Source organism: Arachis ipaensis, chromosome B1 (assembly GCF_059453495.1).
Source record: "Arachis ipaensis isolate K30076 ecotype BB chromosome B1, ASM5945349v1, whole genome shotgun sequence".
NCBI classification, from domain to species: Eukaryota; Viridiplantae; Streptophyta; class Magnoliopsida; order Fabales; family Fabaceae; genus Arachis; species Arachis ipaensis.
The window spans coordinates 125,840,046-125,862,702 of NC_142436.1; the positions used below are offsets into that span (position 1 = coordinate 125,840,046).

Here is a 22,657-nt window from a genome sequence, read left to right on the forward strand (position 1 = left end):
CCAAACCACCTGAGACGCGATTCAACCATCTTTTCCACAATAGGTGCTACTCCAACTCTCTCCTTTATATCTTTGTTCCTTATTTTATCCAATCGCGTATGACCACTCATCCATCTCAACATCTTCATCTCTACCACACTCAGCTTATGTCCGTGCTCCCCTTTGGCCGCCTAACACTCCGTACCATAAAGCATAGCCGGTCTTATAGCAGTGCGATAGAATTTGCCTTTAAGTTTTATAGGCACCTTTTTGTTGCATATAAAACCATATGCAATTCGCCATTTTGACCAACTTGCTTGGATCCTATGATTTACATCCTGTTCAATCTCTCCATTATCTTGTATGATACACCCAAGATACTTAAACCTTTTAACTTTTGGTAGGATGTTTTCTCCAATCTTCACTCTATATTAGGGTTTTCCCTTCTCAGACTGAAGTTACATTCCACATATTCCGTCTTGCTACGGCTTATGCGCAGACCAAACACTTCTAAAGCTTCTCTCCATAAGTCCAACTTCTTATTTAGATCTTCCCTTGACTCTCCCATAAGGACGATATCATCGGCAAAAAGCATGCACCATGGCACAAGCTCTTGGATGTGCTCTGTGAGTACTTCCAAGACTAATGTGAAAAAATATGGGCTTAAGGATGATCCCTGGTGTAATCCTATACCAATAGGAAATTCCTCTGTCACACCATCTTGAGTCTTCACACTAGTTGTGGCCCCATCATACATGTCTTTAATTGCACGAATATATGCGATCCTTACTCTCCTCTTTTCTAAAACCTTCCATAAGACCTCCCTTGGCACCCTACCGTATGCTTTTTCCAAATCAATAAACACCATATGTAAATCCCTTTTATTACTACGATACCTCTCCATCATCGTTCTTAACAGGTATATCGCTTCGGTGGTGGATCTGCTTGGCATAAATCCAAATTGGTTCTCTGTTACTTGTGTCTCTTTTCTCAACCTCCGTTCTATCACCCTTTCCCGTAACTTCATGGTATGGCTCATGAGCTTGATCCCTCTATAGTTTTCACAACTTTGTATATATCCCTTATTCTTGTAGATAGGTACCAAGGTGTTTTTTCTCCACTCATCAGGCATCTTCTCTGACCTTAAAATCTCATTAAAAAGCTTGGTTAACCAGTTGATGCCTTTCCCTCCAAGGCCCTTCTAAACCTCAATCGGGATATTATCAGGTCCTACTACCCTGCCATTCTTCATCTGCTTTAGAGCCTCTTTTACCTTGAAGTCTCGAATCCTTCGATAGTAGTCAAAGTTTTGATCTTCTTCCCTTGTGCATAACCGATCAAGGCTCGGAAGAGTCTTCTGTCCTTCATTAAATAACTCGTAGAAGTAGCTCTTCCACCTTTCATTAATCATCTCTTCTTGAGCCAGCACCTCTCCATCCTTATCCTTTATGCACTTAACCTGATCCAAATCTCTCGTTCTTCTTTCACAGCTCTTTGCGATTCTATATATACTTTTTTCTCCTTCTTTCGTGCCCAAAGACTGGTAAAGACCCTCATATGCTCTTGTTCTTGTTTCACTTACAGCAACTTTTGTCTCTTTCTTAATTGCCTTATATTTTTTCCAATATCTACATTACGGCATAAAGACCACTCTTTAAAGTACTCCCTTTTTTATCTTTATCTTTTCTTGTACACTCGCATTCCACCACCAAGACTCCTTGTCTATTGGTCCTATGATCGGTTTTTTAGCAAGGTACGGAATATATCATCCAATATTCAATATGATTCCACGAGATCTAGTTTCATTCAAGTAACAGATTCTAGCCAATTGAAAGGATCTTTTGAAATGAAACTAGATCTCATGGAATCATATTGAATATTTGATGATACATTCCGTACCTTACTAAAAAACCGATCCTTGTTTACTAACCACACATTATCTAACCAAATCCAATTCTCTCTCGATATGCTCCTCAAAAAATCCAATTCGTGCGAATTTTTCCTCCAACTAACGAAGAGATCTTGGTGGCATCTTAGAATGATCCTTTTGTCGACGGATGCTCTTATTATACTCGTCGTCTTTGAAGGATGAGAACCGACTATGTATGTAGCACCTACATCGAGAATTTAAGTATTGTATACGTCATTAGTCCGATCCTTTGTAGGAACTACCCATAATAACGAACTTGCAAAATGAATCTGTTTATCATAAAGGGATTCATTGTTCCTGACTCTACTTCACCTTAATTGTTATTTGAACAAGTAAAGTTATGTCATTCCTTTATATTCACCAAAGCTTTCTTTTGTTGTTCTTCTAATAACTTCTGCCATCTCCCTCCAAATCTCTTCTGCGCTTCCTTTCCCATCCCACTTTGCCTCTTCTCCTACCCGTCTTAGGAAGCTTCTTCGTTCCTTACCTTTCATCCGCCACCACCTCGTCCTTAGGTTCTTCGTATGATGTCTTTTTCTCAACTTTTGCTCAATGCAAAAATCCATGACGAGCACCCTATGTTGTGTTGTCAAACTCTCCCCCGGGATAATTTAACAATTAATACAAAATTTCTGGTCGATTCTCCTCAACAAGAAGAAGTCGATTTGAGAGCTTGTCATGCCACTCTTATAGGTTATAAGATGTTCGTCTCTCTTTTTAAAACATGTATTTGTGATGAAGAAGGTCAAAGGTTGAGGAGAGGTCCAAAATAGTTTTACCCTCGGCATTGATTACCCCGAAACCCTGGCCTCTATGAATACTTCCATACCCAGTTACTTCTCTTCCAACATGGCCATTTAAATCTCCTCCTAAGAAAATCTTATTTGACGAAGGTATACCTTGGACCAAACTCTCTAGATCCTCCCAAAACCTTATCTTGTGTTGTTCGTCCGAACCCACTTGCGGTACATAGGTGCTAATCACATGAAAAGCACCTCCCTCCACCACAAGTTTGATAGAGATGATCTAATCTCCCACCCTCTTGACATCTACTACGCCCTTCTTCCACTGCCTATCCACAATAATACCAACCCCATTCCTATTCTTCACCTTTCCTGTATACCAAAGTTTGAAACCAGAAGTATCCAACTCCCTAGCCTTCGCACCAACCCATTTTGTTTTTTGTAGGCACATAATGTTAATCTTCCTTCTTGTCATGGTGTCCACCACCTCCATGGACTTTCCTGTTAGAGTGCCTATGTTCTATGTCCCAAATCTTAACCTTTTGTCGCTCTGACCTTTACCTTTTACTTTGTGAACTAGCTTATTTACCCTCGTCTGTTCACGAAAATGCGGGAACCCTTGCTCATTTAACACTACATCCGGGTACCAATACAGCGGCTCTTGCTCATTTGACACTGTACTCGAGCCATACAACACGTTGCTTCCGGGCAACGACCTAGCTTTAGCGCAATAATGTCTTTGATTCATGTCATGGGGGTTCGACTATATTTTTATGTTGGTTGTCGAAGACCTAACACAACCCTCCTCCTTTATCCGGGTTTGGAACCGGCTATGTACCGCAAGTATAACATAGGCGGAGTTATCAAAACTAAAAACAAATTAAAAATAAAACATGATGCTTCTTAATTAAAAAATAAATAATCGCAGAACCTCCCCTAATCAGAACAATAATCAAAACCCCTAATCAAAAGTTCCAATCATCAAAATCCCTAATCAGAACAATAATTATTTACCTGTGCTTGAGCAGGGGTCAAAGAAGAGAGAAGAAGAAGACTAGCGGCAGAGAAGAAGAGGACGACCAGGGACAACACTGTCGTAACCGAGACAGAAAAACCAGTTGTCGTTGTTGAGGGTCAGAGAAGTGTCATCGCACTTTGTGTTCATTGTCGTTGAGGGTCGTCAACTCGTCATCACTGAGAGGCGAGAAGCAGCACAGCACCGTCGTGACTCTGATGCTGGTGAGTGGTGACGAGAGCCGTGATGCTGGCTGGTTAGAGACAAAGAGAGGGTTGAGAGGGAAAGGGTGATGGCAGATGGTGAGAGGCAAAGAGAGGACTGAGAGAGGAAAGGTGGCGACACCATTCGTGAGCTGTGAGTGGGACCGAGGGTGCATGGCTGCGTCTTGTGGTGCTGAGAGAAGAGGGCTGTGTGCAGACCCTAGAGTGTATGATAGTATGTGGTTTGGTGAAAAAGAAACAAAAAATTACTAAGTGTTTGTGTATTTGGCCCTTGATACATTAGGCATCACTTTTAAAGTGCACCCAAAACATAATAAATAGGTTACTTCTTAAAGCGCTTCCTTTGGTATGAAAAGTGTACCCATAGATATCAATATAAGGCTACGCTTTATAAGAGATCTTTATTGTATCTAAGGCTACAGTTTTTAAATGATGCCACAATTGTGTTTCCTATTTCCTTATAAAAAGGGAACACGGAGAAAAGCATAGCCAATTCTACAAATGTAGCTTAAAAAAAGTGTGGCTGAATGAGTGTTTTTCTTGTAGTGATAAGAAAAAGTTTATCTCGTTTATCAATAGTGGCGTATTTCAACTGAAAAAGACAGACGATTTATTACGGTTCACTTCTTGTCCACTTATGTCATAGTAAATATGTAGAGTCTACATTAAATTCTAGCATGATAAGGAATTAGCTTTGCCAAATAAAATTGGATCATCTGCAGATAGTAAATGGGTGACCATTAAAAAAAATTGAATACCTTCGGATGTACTGGCGGATGTTAGTGGCGGGATTGCCGGCGGATTCGATTTCGACGGTAAATCCAAGGTAATATTTAGAGAGAAAAAAAAAAAGAGAAATTGGCGTGAGCATTACTGACAGAATTATCAGTGGATGAATCCACCGGTAAAGCTCAATTAATAGAATGCTACGTTTTGGTCAGGTGCAATACATTACCGGCAAATAAATCCGACAGTAAAGTGCAATTAAGGGACCGCTGCATTTTGGTCACGCGCAATACATTACCGTCGAATTTATACGCCGATAAATCGAACTGTAAATTTGCCCTAAATTAGAATTGCGCGCCCCTCCCCTCATTTTGAAAGACCACTCTCTCTCTTTCTCTCTCTCTCTCTCTCTCTAAACCTCTCTTTCTCTCTCTCCCCATCTCTCTTCTCCAAACCACCTCCGATAGCCCCCTCTGCCAACGTCGGCACCACCAACAGTCTCTAAAGACTGTATGGACTCTATGCGCCACATTGGTCATTCTGTCGCTGTTGTTTTCGTCGCTCCTGCCACTGCTACTGCTGTCGCCACTGCTCCCTGTATCGCCAGAGCTCCCTCCTTCCTCCCTCCAGGTAGGTTGTCCTCCTCCCTCTCCCTATTATCTTTTTGCAATTTATTTAAAGAAAATCCTAATGCAGCTTGTCGGTTGGTCACCGTCGCTGCCACTACGCCGTTTGTGTTGTCACTACGCCAAAAAAGTCCTCTGCGCCACCACTATCTTTGGGTAACTCACTCACTAACTTCGGATTATCTACTAGTACGTTCCCTCAAGACCTCTCCATCCTTTTCCTCGACCTCGTCTACATTTACGAGACGTCATTTGGGTCCTATCCACACCAATAAAAATTAATAACTAACTTAATTATATCAACAATATTTCATATTAGAAATATAAAACTTTATTATATCAAATACGACTAAATTAGAAATTAACAAAATATCTACGGTATAAATTAAAAAAATCACAAGTAATAAGCAAATAAATTCAACTTATATTAAAAAATTCTGAATTTCAAACATAAAAATTAAAAAAAAACAACTTAAGAACAAATAATGTTTTCACCAAAACAAATATATATTTGGCATTATTTTATTAGATAGACTTAAAAAGGGGATTCTAGAACATGTACATTCAAATTCTCAATTTTTATTCTCAATCTTGATCATCTTACAAGTTCACTACTAGAAAACTAGTTATTGAAGACGGATATTTCCGACGAATTTTATCTCACGGAAATACAGACAGAATTTCAAAGGGATTTTTTTGTCAGAAAATAAAAAAATGAATTAGCATAAATTACAGACGGAAAAGAGAATCCGTTCGATAATTCTGTCGAAAAAATTAATTTTTTTTCGTGGGAAATGGTTACAGACGGAAAATCCGTTTGTAATTAAATGGACAAAAATGTTGCATTTTATTAAATTATTACAGACAAAAAATCCGTCTGTAATTTAAAATTTTCCGTCGAAAATAATAAGCTAAACCTACCATTGCCCGAGCTCCATTCCCAGCACACAAATCAAACAAGATAAACCTAGCATTCCTCACCCTTCTTCTCCATCAACGGGCTACTTCTTCTTCTCCTTTCCTCACTCACAGCGCCACTGCCAGCCACCCTAACCGCCGCAGCTACCTTCTCCTTCTTCTCCTCTTTTTTAAACACTGAACTAGTAAAACACAGCCCCTATCTCTCTCGTTCTTTCTCGTTCACAGAACAAAGCAAGCTCAAGGTCCACCACCGCCGCGCCTCTCTCTCTCCTTTTATCCCCCTCAGTTCTGGCTACAACCATCATCTCCTCCAGTCAATGCCGCGGCTACCTTCACGCAAGCTCTAGCTCTATGGCGACCAAAATTGGTTCCACCGTCAACCGCGGTTCCACTTCTCTCTTTCCCCCTATTCGAACCGTAGAGACCTAAGCATCCTTCTTTCCCTCTGCTCTGGTTTGATTGTCTATGCTTCCAGGTTTTGGTTTTAAAATTCTTTTAATTTTTGTGGAGTTCAATTAATTTTGTTTAGTTAGTTTGATTTTAGTAATTATTTTAGTTAGATTTGTTTTCTGATTAGTGGATTTTTAGGTTGTTAAAATAGGATTAGATTAGGTTTTTATTCTGAATAGCTGAGAAATGTTTAGATTGTTAATCTGGATTGCTGAACATTGTTAATATGAGCTTGATGAATGTTGTCTATACCAGAAATTTAATTCAGTTAGTGGCTTTTTCTCTGGTAATGCTTCTTCTCAATAGTTTTGCATTTGGAATATTAGCATAATTGTGTTTCTGCTTATCTATTCAACCTATTTTGTTTAATTTATAGATAGATAGTTATTATGAGTTCTCTGTTGTTCATGAGATATGTTAAATTGAGCAATAAAAAAATAAAATGGAATAATAGGTAAAATTCCTTTGCATTATGATTTTAGTTTGTAGGTTTGTTCAATAATTGATACTTTTTCTTGAACAACATTTTGTATTGCAGAAAATTCTCTATTGTTCATGATATTTTTGCATTTGTTATATCTTTTTACATCCTCATGAAATCAGATATTAAGTTACTCAACTTCGCTTCATCGGATGCTGCATTTGGTAAGAACATCTATATTTTGATCTCGTCTTCATCATCTACTCGTTGGATTGCTAGTGTTGTAAAATCTGGAATTGTGATTGATGATGCTGAGAAATGATGTTGAGGTATTGAAAAAGATCGTTGAATTCTTGAAGTTGTAATTTCTATATCCATACGATGTAATTTTGGTTAATCTGTAATTTCTATTTATCCTTCTTGGTGCTGTGGTGGTTGTGATTGAGATCTGGAATTTGATTCTTCTTCTTCTAATTCTTCTCTACTAAGTTGTTCAATTTCTATTTTGTGCTTAATTTCTTCTTCTTCCTCTTTTCTTTCTTGAATTTTATAAAAAGTAGGAGGAGGTAAGCATTTACAAGCTTTGCTGGTTGGTAAAACAGGACCTACAGTTCAAGATCCTTTTCTCATCAAGGTCCCCCACAGTCATTAATTGAAGCTTAAAAATAAGAAGGTAAACAAAAACAACCTTCTTGCACCCAAAACATACACACACATCATGACTCATGAATATTATTGATCAATTTACTGAAATTATTGTTTTGATAGGAATGAGTTTCAGATGAGTTTGGAAAATTTGCTAAGAGAAAGTTGTTTGACCACCAACAGCTTTGTCTTTGACCATTCTTCTACACTTCTCATTTTCCTTTGCTAGTTCACCAAAATCAGATCATCATCGGAGTCTTGCTCAACAAAATCCTGGACTCCTGGTTCTAGTTAAGCACTTTAACAGACTCATCCATGCACTCAGTCCAGTGATTCGCTTAATTATTCCCTTCTAATTTTTCATTTTGCTTCTGAGTTTCTAACTCAATTTTGTTTCAGTAGAATTTAATTTCATGAATCATATGACAATAAAATTTTCTTTTTGATAATAAAACAAAATTCACCATAGAGCTAAAAATAAACAAATGTTAGTGTTTAAGAAGGAAAAGGTAGTAAAGTAAGTTGGTTTTATTTGTAATTTTATACGCAGCTTTACATAGTGACAACGATCGTATTAGTTGTGCAAAGCTTGTACTATAACTATATCTATAGATGGCGCATGCGTCATCGGCAGAAGATGAACAACGACAAGGTACTAGATTTACATGCATAAATTTATTCTCATAGTCGAAAGCAAATTTGACTATTGATATGCAATAACTAGTAGGTGGATGAAGAAGAGAAGAAAGCAAGTTGTTTTCATATAATTCGTAGCTTCCTGTCGTGTCAATTATTTCATACACTTGAGTTTCTCTTATTTTTCTCTTTTTCTCCTATTTCTATATATATAAAGAAAAAGTTCGTTTCAGATGCGTGGTGCATGGAATAACTCAATAAACTACAGTTATTTTAGAGCTTATCCAACTTCATATTGCTATTTTAACAATTTCTTTAAGTATAGTTACTATTAGCAACTTCTAAAAAGCAGAAAGTTTGAATAATAATAATATAAAATATATTTATAATTAATGTAATAAATATTATTGTTATTATTATCTAAATTAACTAATAATTACCACTAATTTATATATAGTTAGTAAAAAATATTTTAGTCAAATATATATTACTTTACTCTTGAAATATTATTTTATAAATATTCATAAATTTGTGTGTTGATTTTATAAAAATAATACTCTAACACATATACACACACTCTCTCTCATTGCACAGTAGTTGATTATTAGAAGACTAATTTGTATGTTTGCTCAGAGACTTTTGGTCCAATCCCTTCAACTTTTTGCTTGAAGTTCAGGCTAGTGCAATTCTTGTGTTGTAAACTTCATTGATTTCTAGGGTATTGTATGATAAATAAAATACTACTTGTGTTGTGTTGTTGCTTGTATTGCATTGAAAATATTGATATGGTTAAATATTGATAGGGTGTTGTATGATAGATGAAATGTTGCTTGTGTTGGATGATTTATAGGTACTAAAAATATTGATTCGTAAGAAATGTCTTGACACCATCGAGTGTGGATGTATGATAGGTTGAATCCAACAAGAGGGGGTATTAAACCTGAGTTTTATGACAAGGTTAAGGAGTTTATAGAAATAATTAATAAGTTAGATGTTGTGAAGTCGGAAGGAAAGTGTAGATGCCCATGCGTTAAGTGTAGATGCACAAACTATAAAGAGTTGAACATTATTAAGATGCATTTGTGGGGAAAAGGGGTTTATGCCAAATTATTGGATTTGGCAGAACATGGAGAGATTGACGACATAGGGATTAATCAGACGGGATTCAATAATTGTCGGGAAGGTGGTTCAGGAAGTGGTGCAAATTTGGAAGAATGTGATATGTATGACATTAGCTGGGAAGACAACTCTAGAAGGTATCATGAAATAGTTTTCGATTCTACTGGTCCAGAGGATCCTCATGTAGAGGCTAAAAACTTTTTTGATCTTCTTGAAGCAGCTCAAAAGCCTTTGTGGGAAGGTTGTGTGCACTCTCAACTATAGATAGCTGTTAGAATACTATGCATTAAGGCCGAGGGAAACCAATCATAGAAGTCATTTAAGCAGTGGGCCACCTTAATTAGGGAAATTGCTCCTGAGGGTAGTGCCATACCTAGGGATTACTATGAGGCTAAGAAGTTAGTGCAAAATCTTGGATTGAAGGCAATCAAAATAGATTGTTGCTCAAACAATTACATGTTGTATCGAAAAGACGATGCTGCTCTAACTAGTTGCAAGTTTTGTGAAGCACTTAGATTCAAGCCTATTTCCGATGGTGGTTGTAAGTCCAAGAGAGTTCCTGTCAGACGGATGCACTACTTACCCTTAATCCCTAGACTTCGAAGGCTTTATGCATCAATGAGGTCAGCTCAGCACATGACGTGGCACATAAAAAACCAACGTGACAATGGCGTGATGACCCATCCGTCACATGGAGAGGCATGGAAAAGCTTTGACCGTATCCACTCTGATTTTGCTTTGGAGCCTAGAAATATTAGGTTAGGTCTTTGCTCTGATGGGTTTACCCCAAATATCTAATTTAGCAAGCCTTTTATTCTTGTTGGCCCATAATTATTATTCCATACAATCTACCTCCTGGAATGTGTATGAAAGATCCTTATTTGTTATTGACTTGCTTAATACCTGGTCCTAATAACCCTAAAGCCAACATTGATGTATTCTTGGGACCCTTGATTGACGAATTAAATGAGTTGTGGAATCCTGGTGTTTTGGCATATGATATTGTAGAAAAGAAGAATTTTGTCTTAAAGGCGGCATTGATGTGGACTATCAATGATTTTCCAGCTTATGGGATATTGTCTGGGTGGATGACACAAGGAAGGTTGTCATGTCCTATTTTCATGGTGGATACCAAGTCTTTTACACTATCACATGGAGGCAAGGTATCATGGTTTGATTATCCTCAGAGGTTTTTGTCGATAAACCACCCTTATAGGCGCAATAAGAATGACTTCAGGATGAATAAAATAGAAATCAATCATGTACATGTAGAGGAGGATGAGGAAGAGAATGATGTAGCTTATCAAACGGATGAGAGCAATCCTTCTAGGATTTCTAACACCGAGCCTCCTATTAGTTTTAAGTCTCCATTTGGAGAGGACCGCATTGTCGAATTGTCTATCGGCTCTAGTTCTAGGGCTAATAAAAATGATTATGATGATGTTGCAGACTTTGATGATGATATTGATTTTTAATAGGGTAATCATTTTTAACTTGTATTATTTTAGCTTATATTTTTCTTTACATATTGGATTATGGCTACTGTTTTAAGTTCTATATTTATATCTGGCTCACCTTTTCCAGGTTTGTTCCATCTACAACCGTTGGGATGGTTCTTGTATAGAGTGCAGGATTGTTAATTGTTTGGTCAAGTTTCATCCTTGGTGTGCTCATCAGAAGGTATTTTGATATGAAAAAAAATCAAAATAAAGTGCACAACCTTTCTAAGAAAATACGGAGATCATACTTATAATCCATTATGCGAACAACAGGAGGATCTGCATCTGGGGATACTATTACCTGCATAAAATAAGTTTCACTCACGTCAGAAGTATAACATTTTAACCAACCCCCATTAAATGGTCCACTGAATCAAATCAAATATTATAAACCATTTGCATATTATTTTAGCTGGTATTGTTTTAATATTGTCTTTAATATATATGTAGGTCATGGCTCCTCGGGTCAAGGGTAAAGGTGTCAAGGGTCATAGAGATTCTTGCACCACCACCGCAGCCGCTATTTCAACCACCTCCACCTCTTCTAATTTTCAATCAGGACCACTTAGCCAGCAATCGTATTTGATGGTACCTAATCCAGGCTACACGGGTCTTCCTCTACCAAGTTGGCCTACTGCAGGATGTATAGGTCCCCCTCCTCCACCCTTTCCTCCAATTTTGATTCCTCCTATGCCTCGCAATTCCAGTCTATTAGTTTATTCAGAGACACCTGGAAACTCTAGTACATCTTCTCCATCAGAGACTGCATCTGTTCCTAATAGTGTCACAAAAGAAAGATTGGTTCCTGATGAAAAAATAAGGTAAAATTTGGATCTCTCCATAACTAAAATTTGGATCTCTCTATAACTAAATACAAGTTGATTAAACAAGGTAATTATTAATTTTGTTTGTATATGTTTTCACTAGTTATATACTTCCTAATTATGATTAAAGTGCTAATAGACTAAAGATATGTGTTTACTACTATATTTTAATTTCAGATTAAAGTGCTAATAACTTAAAACCGTTTTTTTAGTTTTCTAACTTGTCAATTCTTTATGAAATTATCAGTTGGTTACCTTTCCCTCCTGGTTCTCAGAAGATTACAGAGATCATCAAGAAACGATATGATAAATCGTACAAAAAGTTTGGAGATGTCCCTCTTCCGACAAAGAAGTTTTGGTTTAAGGTGTGGAAGGTAAAAATGTTGGATTGAATAAAATTATTTTGGATTGAAATATAGTAGGTGATTAGTTGATAGTTGATAGTTGATAGTTGATTGTTATTTGGAATTATAGAACAAGTGAGAAACTATTTTAAATTTGGCTTAACACAGGCCCTAGTTTTCAATAGCACCACAGTAGCAATTTATAATGTTGTTCCTATTTATGATTCAATCACAACAGTTTTATCCTTTGAAAATTCATTGTACTGTGCTATTATGATTGAAAACGTATGGTTGTTGATTAGAGGTTACTGAATCATCTTTCTCTATCTTGTAGATGCTTAAGATTTTGTTATAATGCAGCTTGGAATATTAGCTCGAGATGTTCAATTTAGCTTATATTTTATGTTGGTTTAAAGGATAGTCTCTATAAAATTAATAGCTTAGTATTAATATTGTGAAAGATCCCATTTTCGAAGGTTCTCCTACCCTTACTAACTATGGTGAAGTTAGGCAGAGTTTGGCAGCTGGGCAAGACACATACAAAGTAGGAAATTTGTATTTGTATCTTGTGTGGGCTACCAAACACAGCCTTAGATAATAGGAACAAAATTAAGATTAAGAGTAGTTCTGTTTTGTGTAAATAACTACATATGGGGTTTGGAGACTACTACAGATAATTAGCATACCAAACTTGTGACCCTGCTCTGTGGCATTTCTCTTCTTTTTTTCATTGATCACTATTGTGACCTCTGCATGTTCTCCTACTGTTAGAGACATAACTTGTCTTTAATCATATCCAAAATTTGCAGATTTATTTTATTGGATTGAATTTAAAATTATTTATGATGGTGGGTATGTGCAGAGCCACTTTCTTATTGATGATGATGATGATGAGTTTTTTGGAGGGCTTTCAAGTATAGGACAAGTAAGCGATTTAGCCAAATGATATTAGATATCCGTGAGGGTATGGATACAACCCACGAATGGCTAATTCCTGCTTACAAAAAGGTGTTGGAAAGGTACTGAAAAACAGATGAGAAATGAAAAAATATAAGGAAAAAAGCAAGGGAGAATCGAGCGTCACTCTTAGGTGGTTCTGTCCATTGCGGTGGTTTATTCCATTGAGCTCAACTATAGAGAAGACGGTAATATAATTTAAGTGGCTTTAAATCTTTTTTAATAGACATCTATTTATGTAAAAATTTTCTTATTTTGTGTTTTATGTGGAACAGAAGAAGCAGTTGGGCCGTACACCAACCCATGAGGAGGCCTTCAAAGAAACCCACACACTTAAAAGTGACAAGTCTAAATGGGTGGACAAGCGCTCTCAAGACACTCATGTGAGATATAGCATAAATGTTAAATTAATATACATGCTACCACTTAAATATTTATATACACGCATGTATGTATATATTCAACTAGGAATGCTTAATTAAGACACTACCATGCATTAGTAGTATAGGAATTTAATTAATTAATGGACTCTGTGTTAACTAGTCATTATCCAAAGGACTTGCTATTGTCCCAACTAGATTCATCTTTAAAGCTTGTACAGTCAAAACATGCTACTGTCTAAACTCACCTGTGTATCGCCCTTATAAGGTAACGTTTAGTAAAGGGCTCTTTTCCTTACCCCTCCCCCTCCCCTCTTTTTTCCAGCATTATATGCTACCAATAAATTTCATCTTTAACTACTTATCCCCTTCATCCGTTACTACTACCTTATTCACAAAGAAATATATAGATATACATGCATTGATACCACTTTGTTACTTAGTAATTAGTTACCCCAATAGTGTACACCATTTTCTTTCTTTCTAAGCCCATGATGTCACCTAAATTAGAATATTCTTCTCTGAGCCATTTTGTAACCACATTCATACAAAATACAAAATATATTGTTTGAAACTTGATTTATATAATTGATATAATCATTGTGCAATAGGAGAAGTTTATAAAAAAGTTGACAGAAGTTCAAGCCCAACATGCCGTTCTCAAGCATAGGAAATGGAGCTACCACCAATTGATGAAGACTTGATTTGGGAGGAAGTGTGTGATGGGCAAAAGAAGAGATAAAAAGGGGTCATTCTTTTCTAGCTCTATCAAGTCTGGAACCACTTCTGCCAATTCTGTATCTGGAAGAGCACCAAAATTCTGTTCCTGATTTGCGATAACAGATTCATAATCTCAATGAAGAGCTTTTTCAGCGTGTTACTCAACAAACAGATGAGCGTATTAGTAAGTTGTTCATTACACACTTGGCTCCTTTGGAAAAGACTCAAAAGAAGTTATAAAAGTTGGAATGGGCAATTGGAAAGGCCAAGAAGAAAAAGCTAAAACAGAAGAGATGGAATGAGGCTTATATTAGCTATTATGAGAAGGTTAGAGTGTCAAGTAGTTCTAGTGCAGTTTCACTACCATCGCCACCACCGCCACCCTCAATCTCTTTGGATGAGGACTATGATGATGATGAGGATGAAGATGACACTGAAGACTATAGCTGATAGTTTTAGTATGGTTGAACAATATACTAGGTGTAACACCCTACCATACAGAGTCTTATGCTTAAGTCATAATTTAGAGATGGCAAGGTATTACGACCTATAAAACAAAAATTTAGTACGTATAGTATTATGAATGATTGATTATAACTAGGAGCCTTTGAAGAAAAAGGGGTAAACAAAAACCGTAACTCGAAAACGCAACACTCCGAATGATAACGTAACGAGCAAAGGGTAAGCTAGCGCAAGATCATATATATAAAGAGTGTCAAAAACGGGAATATCAAGACTCAAAACCCGGTTGCGAAGATAACCGGTCCGAGCATAGCAATATATACATATGATAAAATAAGGAAACCCAAAGGGACACAAATACAGAAAATCTATTCTCCAAAAATCCACTCTAGAAGGAGTCATCACAGTTTGTATTATTTAATGGAGATAAAAGTATCTAAACAAGATATATAAACCAAAACAGAGTCCCGAGAACAAAGGATCTTCGCTAATCCAGAAGTCTCCAGCATGCTTCAGCGAGAAGCCTCACGTCCTGCATCTGAAAACCACAAAATCCGCATGGGTGAGAACCAGAGGTCCCCAGCACGGTAACAGCTTCCACATATATAATACATAATAATAGAGGAAAGCCGAAGGCAATCCTAGAACTTCCTCCAGATAATATCAAAGCTTATAAACAAGCTAAACCGTAAGTGGCAACTGACTAAAGATTCTTCAGTCTAACTAATACTTCCCTTTCCAATTCCTTCAGACCTCCCAACCACCAGCAAGAGTATAATATAGCAAACACAGTTATATCAGACAAGAGATTTACAAATAGGAACAGATAAGGCATTTAAGCAATTAGCAAGTAATATGCAGTCAAATAGGCAATCTCAAACAATTCATGTAGTATGCTTATGATGCATGCCTGTCCCTAGTGGCTGATGATATCATCTGTCGGTTATAGAGCCAACCCGACAAGTCCTGGTAGCTAACCATTGGACTGTCCCTCTGTCGTGCATCCCCAACTCGAGTTATACTCATCATAAACTTGATCATAATCATGATCCATATCCATCACCCTCACTGGTGAATATTTATCCATCACCATCATTGGTGAATATTTACGGGGGCGAGCTCATCCGAGCCTTTCACAGTGCCCGGCCACACTTACGACATTGGGTTAACAGAGTTTCGAGTCTCAACCTGGAGCACATGGTGGCTAGCCATTGCTACTACCCAGGGAAACCCTCATCTCCAATGGTGGAAGTGCAAACATTCACAATTCAATCAACAGCATATATGCATTTATACTTGGCCATAAACATGGCTCCGCCGTAACACGGCAATAATCCAGCCATCCGGCTCACGGTTAAATCCATAACCAGCCAATTCATTAACAATTACGGCCTTTCGGCCCATGGCATAACAAGCACTTCCACCGCCATTCTCCGCATCTCACATAATCATCTTTGATCCTCAATGATCATTCATTTTTCCCTTGCTTCACTCGCAAGTTACCACATTCACTAGCCCTTTTTCTCATGCTAGGCATATCATAATGATTTAAGACATAAGTGGTGAGATCGGAGGCTTAGAAGTATGAAATTTGGCTTTTAAAACTCAAAAATCAACTTTGGGATGAAAACAGGGCCACGCGTATGCGCACTCCACGCGCACGCGTGGATGGCCTTAAAACTCATCGACGCGCAAGCGTCATACGCGCTGACGCGTGGGTTGAAAAATAGCCAAATGACGCGTAAGCGTCAGCCACGCGCACGCGTGGGTGCTCTTGCGCCTCAGGCACAAAACTGGCACAACCCTGACACAACTCTCTGGAAATTGACTGGGCATTTGATGCAGCGCATCGACGCGCTCACGCACACCACGCGCACACGTGGATGGTGCTTTCTCGAAGAACGGCACGTACGCGCCAAGTGCGCCTACGCGCGGAGGGTCATTCTGCTAAAAAAATTTTCTAAGTTAAACGCTGCAGAATTTACAAATTCAACCCCCAATCTTCCGACGGACATAACTTTCTCATTTTAAATCGTTTTCACCCGTTCTTCGAAAGACATGGACATCCCGGATCCAATTTCATTTCTAAACAGATTTGGCATAAATCAGAGATTCGTAGTCCAAGTTATGTCCCGTCAAAGTATGCCCAAAAACCATGTTTTCATACAAAACCTCAAAGTGCCATTTTCAAAACAAGCCTTTTTCAACTCTTTTCAAAACCAACCAAAACATGCCAATTTCAACCTTTTTTGAAATCAATTAAAATGTACCAGAAATCAATATCAAGCCATCCTCAACTCACACATTGACACTTTGCCAAAATTCCCAAAGTCACCACCTAACCATTTAACACTTCTCAATCAAATGGCTAAAGGACAAACATAATATCATGTCATACATCCTTCCTCATCCCAATTTCCAATAGTACCACTTCCAATCAACCATCATTGTACACAATCAACATCATACTCACCATCAACATGGTACCACCCATCAATTCAACCTCAATCATTCATCACGCATATATCACAACATGCATTTCTCATATATCACACAATCAAGGCATCAACATTAATAATCACATATATGAACACATCATATATCTCAACCATTCAACAACATCAACAATTCAATGCCTATCTTAGGGCCTCTAGCCTAAGTATTTCCTACCACATTACATATTAGATACGGGAAACCGAAACCATACCTTAGCCGATTTCCCACGCTCAACCGGAGCACTTCCAAACCACTTGTCCACAAGCTCTCAAGGTATCAACACCTCCAAGAACAGATTTTATCACACAAAATCCTCTTCCAAGCTTTCCAAACTCACCAATCAAGCTCCAATATTCACATATACACAACCTAAGCCACAACCATCATACCCATACACAACATCTCAATACCCAAACATCATAGAACAACAAATTACACTAGGGTTGAGAATCTTACCATACTAAAGGTCTAAGGAGACAAGATTAACCTTCTCCTTCAAGAGAGTTGGGTCTTATAACATCAAAGAACCCAAAATCTCAATATTACCCAAGAAACTCGAAAACAAGGGCTGGGATTTCGAACAGAAAAACGTGGCTTACCTCAAGATTAATTATATGGGTTTTGTAGAGCTCTCCGCGGTGAATGCGTGGCCACAAACGGAGCGACAATCGGAGCTCTAGATCAAAAGTTATGGTGGTTTGAAGATCAACCAAGGGAGAGAACTTGAGAGAGTGTTCTTCCCCCCTCCATCTTAATTTTCAGCGTGTGTTTGTGTGTTGTGAGGAGAGAGAGTGCTGAAAACTAGGGTTTTGGTTTAGTTTAGTTGGGCCAAGGGCCCACTTTGGGTCCGGTTGGTCCGGTTTGGCCCGTTCGGTCCAATCTTGGTCTGATTTCTATAAAATTGGTACCGAAATTCTCGTCTCAATCTCCTCTATCATATTAAGTCATGAAAATAATATTTTTGGCTTTCTAGAATAAATTCTCATTTTATGGGTTAATTAGCCGTTAATTGACCGGGTCTTACATTCTACCCACCTAATTGGGAATTTTGCCTACAAAATTCAAATTCAATTACCTGAGAATAAATGCGGATAATCCGTTCGCATCTCCGACTCAAGTTCCCAAGTGTGTTCCTCAACACCGCCTCGACTCCATGCCACTTTAACTAATGAAACCTCTTTTCTACGCAACCGTTTGATACTAGTATCGTCAATTCTGACTGGAGCCACTGGAAGCGTCAAATCTTCTCTTAACTGAACCGATTCGGGTTCTAACACATGGCTAGCATCAGGGGTGTACTTCCGAAGCTGCGACACGTGAAACACGTCGTGCAGGTTCGAAAGATGAGGTGGTAGAGCCATCCGATATGCCACCGGTCCAATCCTCTCCAGGATCTGAAATGGACCAATGTATCGAGGATTCAACTTCTTCGCTTTAATCGCTCTACCTATTCCTGTGGTCGGAGTAACCTTAAGGAAAACATGATTTCCTTCCTCAAATTCCAAGGGCTTCCGCCTCTGATCGGCGTAACTCTTTTGGCGACTCTGCGCCGTAAGCATCCTATCTCGAATTTTCTTCACTTGTTTAGTGGTCTCAGCTATCATCTCCGGCCCCAACAAGCCTTTCTCTCCAGCTTCATACCAACATAGCGGAGATTGACATTTCCTCCCATAGAACGCCTCATACGGAGCCATTCTAATGCTCGCATGGTAACTATTATTGTATGCAAACTCCACTAACGGCATATACCGATCCCAACTCGCCGGTTGGTCCAAAACACAAGCTCTCAACATATCCTCTAGTGTTTGGATCGTCCTCTCAGATTGACCATCTGTTTGAGGATGGTAAGCTGTACTCAAGCTTAATCGGGTTCCAAAAGCTTTCTGAAATGCACCCCATAACCTCGAAGTGAAACGAGGATCTCTATCAGAGATTATAGTAGCAGGTACACCATGAAGTCTCACAATCTCCTTTATGTATAACCGTGCTAGCTCCTCAAGGGTGTAAGTCATCCGAATGGGCAAAAAGTGAGCTGACTTCGTCAGTCGGTCCACAATCACCCAGATAGCATCAAAACCAGTCCTAGTCCTTGGCAATCCCGACACAAAGTCCATTGCAATACTTTCCCACTTCCATTGCGGAACCTCTAAAGGTTGCAACATCCCAGAAGGTCTTTGATGTTCAATCTTTACCTTTTGACAAGTTAAGCACTTTGAAACATATTCCGCCACATCATTCTTCATACCCGGCCACCAAAACATCGCCTTTAAGTCATGGTACATCTTAGTACTTCCCGGGTGAATGGAGAATCCGCTTTTGTGTGCCTCCTTTAAGATATCTTGCCTCAAAGTGCCAACATCCGGCACAATGATCCTACCCTTGAATCTCCATAACCCGTCTTTTTCTTCCGACATTCTCCACTGTTTTCCTTGCTCGATAGCCGGTAACACCTTCCATAACGCTTCATCGTTTTCATGAGCCTTTAGGAGTTCGGACTTAAAGTCACTTGAGATTTCTAATCGGCTCAAACACAAAGTTCCAGATACTTCTCGAACACCAATTTTTAGACTCTCGAATCCCTTGAGCAACTTCTCCTCTTGAAGCATCATCCAAGCCGCATATAACGACTTCCGACTTAACGCATCCGCTACTACATTCGCCTTTCCCGGATGGTAATTCAACTCAAAGTCGTAGTCCTTCAATAATTCCATCCACCTCCTTTGCCTCATATTAAGCTCTTTCTGATCAAAGAGATATTTCAAGCTCTTGTGATCAGAGAAGACTTGGAACTTAACCCCATAGAGATAATGTCTCCACACCTTCAAGGCAAACACAACCGCAGCGAGTTCCAAATCGTGCGTAGGGTAACTAACTTCGTGAGGTCTTAACTGTCGTGAGGCATACGCCACCACATTATGATGCTGCATTAGCACGCATCCTAAACCCTTTAGTGAGGCATCGCAGTACACTTCAAATCGTTCGTTCGGCTCAGGTAACACTAACACAGGTGCAGTGGTCAACTTTTTCTTCAATGTCTGAAAGCTCTCCTCGCACTCAGGAGTCCAAACAAACAGAGTGTCTTTGCGGGTTAACTTTGTCAACGGCAAGGCTAATTGCGAAAAGCCTTTGATAAACCTTCGGTAATAGCCAGCTAAACCCAGAAAACTCCTTATCTCAGTTACTGTGGTTGGTTGCCTCCAATCCATCACAGCTTCCACCTTAGTTGGATCTACGACTATTCCCTGCTTTCTCACCACGTGACCCAAAAACTTCACCTCACTCTTCCAAAACTCACACTTAGACAGTTTCGCATAGAGTTTCTTCTCCTTTAAAATCTGCAACATGGTCCTCAAGTGTTCCGCATGCTCTTCTTCAGTCTTGGAGTAAATCAGTATGTCGTCAACGAAGACAACAACGAATTTATCCAGAAACGGACGGAATACTCTATTCATGTAATCCATAAACACTGCAGGAGCGTTCGTCAACCCAAAAGACATCACAGTATACTCGTAATAACCATAACGAGTCCTGAAAGCGGTCTTAGGGATATCCTCACCCCTCACCCTTATCTGGTGATAATCGGATCGCAAATTGATCTTGGAAAAATCCCCAGCTCCTTGTAACTGATCCATGAGATCATCAATCCTCGGCAATGGGTACTTATTCTTTATGGTGACCTTGTTCAGCTGCCTGTAATCCACACAGAGCCGCATACTTCCATCTTTTTTCTTTACCAGTAACACTGGAGCACCCCACAGGGAAACACTTGGTCGGATAAAGTTCTTACCCAACAATTCCTCTAACTGAGACTTTAGCTCGGCCATCTCTAACGGTGACATCCTATAAGGAGCACTTGAGATTGGTCCCGCCCTAGGCACCAACTCAATAGCAAACTCGACCTCTCGGTTAGGTGAAAATTCCTCAATATCATCGGGAAACACTTCTGGAAACTCACACACTACCGGAATCTGATCCAACCTTTGATCATCACCCGAAACACCAGCGGTTAACAACAGGATACCCTGACATTCGATTCCAGAACAGTTCACCATCATCGAATTCAAGTAATAATTATTCACCACGACCGGCCCTTATGTATCTTCCGGCATAAAGTACACCGACTTTGTAGAGAAATCAAGCAGGACATGGTTCTCAGATAACCAGTCCAATCCCAAGATAAGATCAAGACCGATCATCAGTAAACAGATTAAATTATGGACAAAATCACGCTGCTTGAACCTAAACGAAACTTTCGGGCATCCTAGCCTAGTTACCATGGCTTCATGGGTAGCATTATACACTTTTAGGTCATAACCTAAGGTTACGATCTTCAATCCTAACTCATGGGCTTTCTCAAATTCAATGAATGAATGCGATGCTCCCGAATCAAATAAAGCATTTAAAGTTTGACCAGCCATTTCACAGTTACCTCGAATGAGTGTCTCGGATCCCTCTGCACCCACAGCTGAGGTGGTGAACACCCGACCAGTCTGTTGTGCTCTCCCAGCACCTTGCTTTTGCTTCTCTGGACAACTTGCGGCTTTATGCCCTGCCTTTCCACAATTGTAGCACAAACCCCATCCGGCCTTGCATGGTACTCCCGGATGGTGACTCCCACACCTAGTACAAGCTTGATCATTCTGAGGCTGCTTCCCAAACCTTTTTCCCTTGGAAGTAGTTGTTGTTGGGCGTCCTAAAAGAACCTCCCCTCTTGAAAGACAGACCTCTAGGTGCAAAGCTCTTGCCTCGGTTCTGTGGAAACGATCCTTCGTGACTTCCTTTCTCAGCGGCTGCCCTCTTCACACACTCTTCAACAACCCTACACTTGTTCACCAACTCGGAGAAAGTTCTAATCTCCATTGGTCCCACTGAACTGAAAATATCACTCCGGAGTCCTCCCTCGTACTTAACACACTTCCATTCCTCATATTCCACCGGAGTCCCTTGACACATACGAGAGAATCTGAACAGCTCCTCAAACTTGTCAGTATACTCAGATACAGACATAGTACCCTGCTTCAGCTGCAACAATTCAAGCTCCTTGGCCGTCCTAGCAGAAGTCGGAAAGTACTTCTTATAGAATTTCTCTTGGAAGATGTCCCAGGTGATATAATCATCACCCTGCTGCAGGAGGCGTCGGATTCCTTGCCACCAATGCGACGCTTCACCAATGAGCAAATAGGTAGCAAACTCCACACGCTGCCCTTCAGGTACCACCTGCGCTTGCAGTGCTCGTTCCATGGCTTGAAACCATGTATCGGCTTCAGTCGGACTAGTGGTTCCCTTGAACTTAGGTGGATTAACCTTCAAAAAGTTCGCCAGTGTCATCGGGCCCTGAACTCCACCTCCGTCATTACCATGGTTGTTCATCTGTTGACCAAGAGCCTCAGCAGTGGCTTGCATAGCAGCAGCCATATTCTCCAACGCAGTCATAAAGTTCACCGGGTCATTAGGGTTAGTCTCTGGCGCACGAGCGTTAGTACGACTCCTCCCACGACCTCTACCGCGTCCACGAGGCGTCATCTGGTTCCTATACACAC

At 39.4% G+C, this 22,657-nt stretch overlaps 1 protein-coding gene and 1 pseudogene across 1 annotated transcript; both read left to right on the forward strand.

Annotated features, from left to right (window-relative positions):
• Positions 1-9,192: 9,192 nt before the first annotated feature.
• On the forward strand, positions 9,193-10,910 carry LOC148578272 (uncharacterized; annotated as a pseudogene).
• A 477-nt stretch (positions 10,911-11,387) lies between these two features.
• Positions 11,388-12,150, forward strand: LOC148578273 (uncharacterized). The gene is made up of 2 exons (XM_088501226.1): positions 11,388-11,755; positions 12,006-12,150. Exons 1-2 carry the CDS (start codon positions 11,388-11,390, stop codon positions 12,148-12,150), a joined length of 513 nt encoding a protein of 170 aa, XP_088357352.1.
• The last annotated feature ends 10,507 nt before the right edge of the window (positions 12,151-22,657 follow it).

Coding starts and splice junctions, on each gene's coding strand:
- LOC148578273 (XM_088501226.1), top strand. CDS start 11,388: ATGGCTCCTCGGGTCAAGGGTAAAGGTGTCAAGGGTCATAGAGATTCT. Junction 11,756..12,005: donor GTTCCTGATGAAAAAATAAG/GTAAAATTTGGA, acceptor TGAAATTATCAG/TTGGTTACCTTTCCCTCCTG.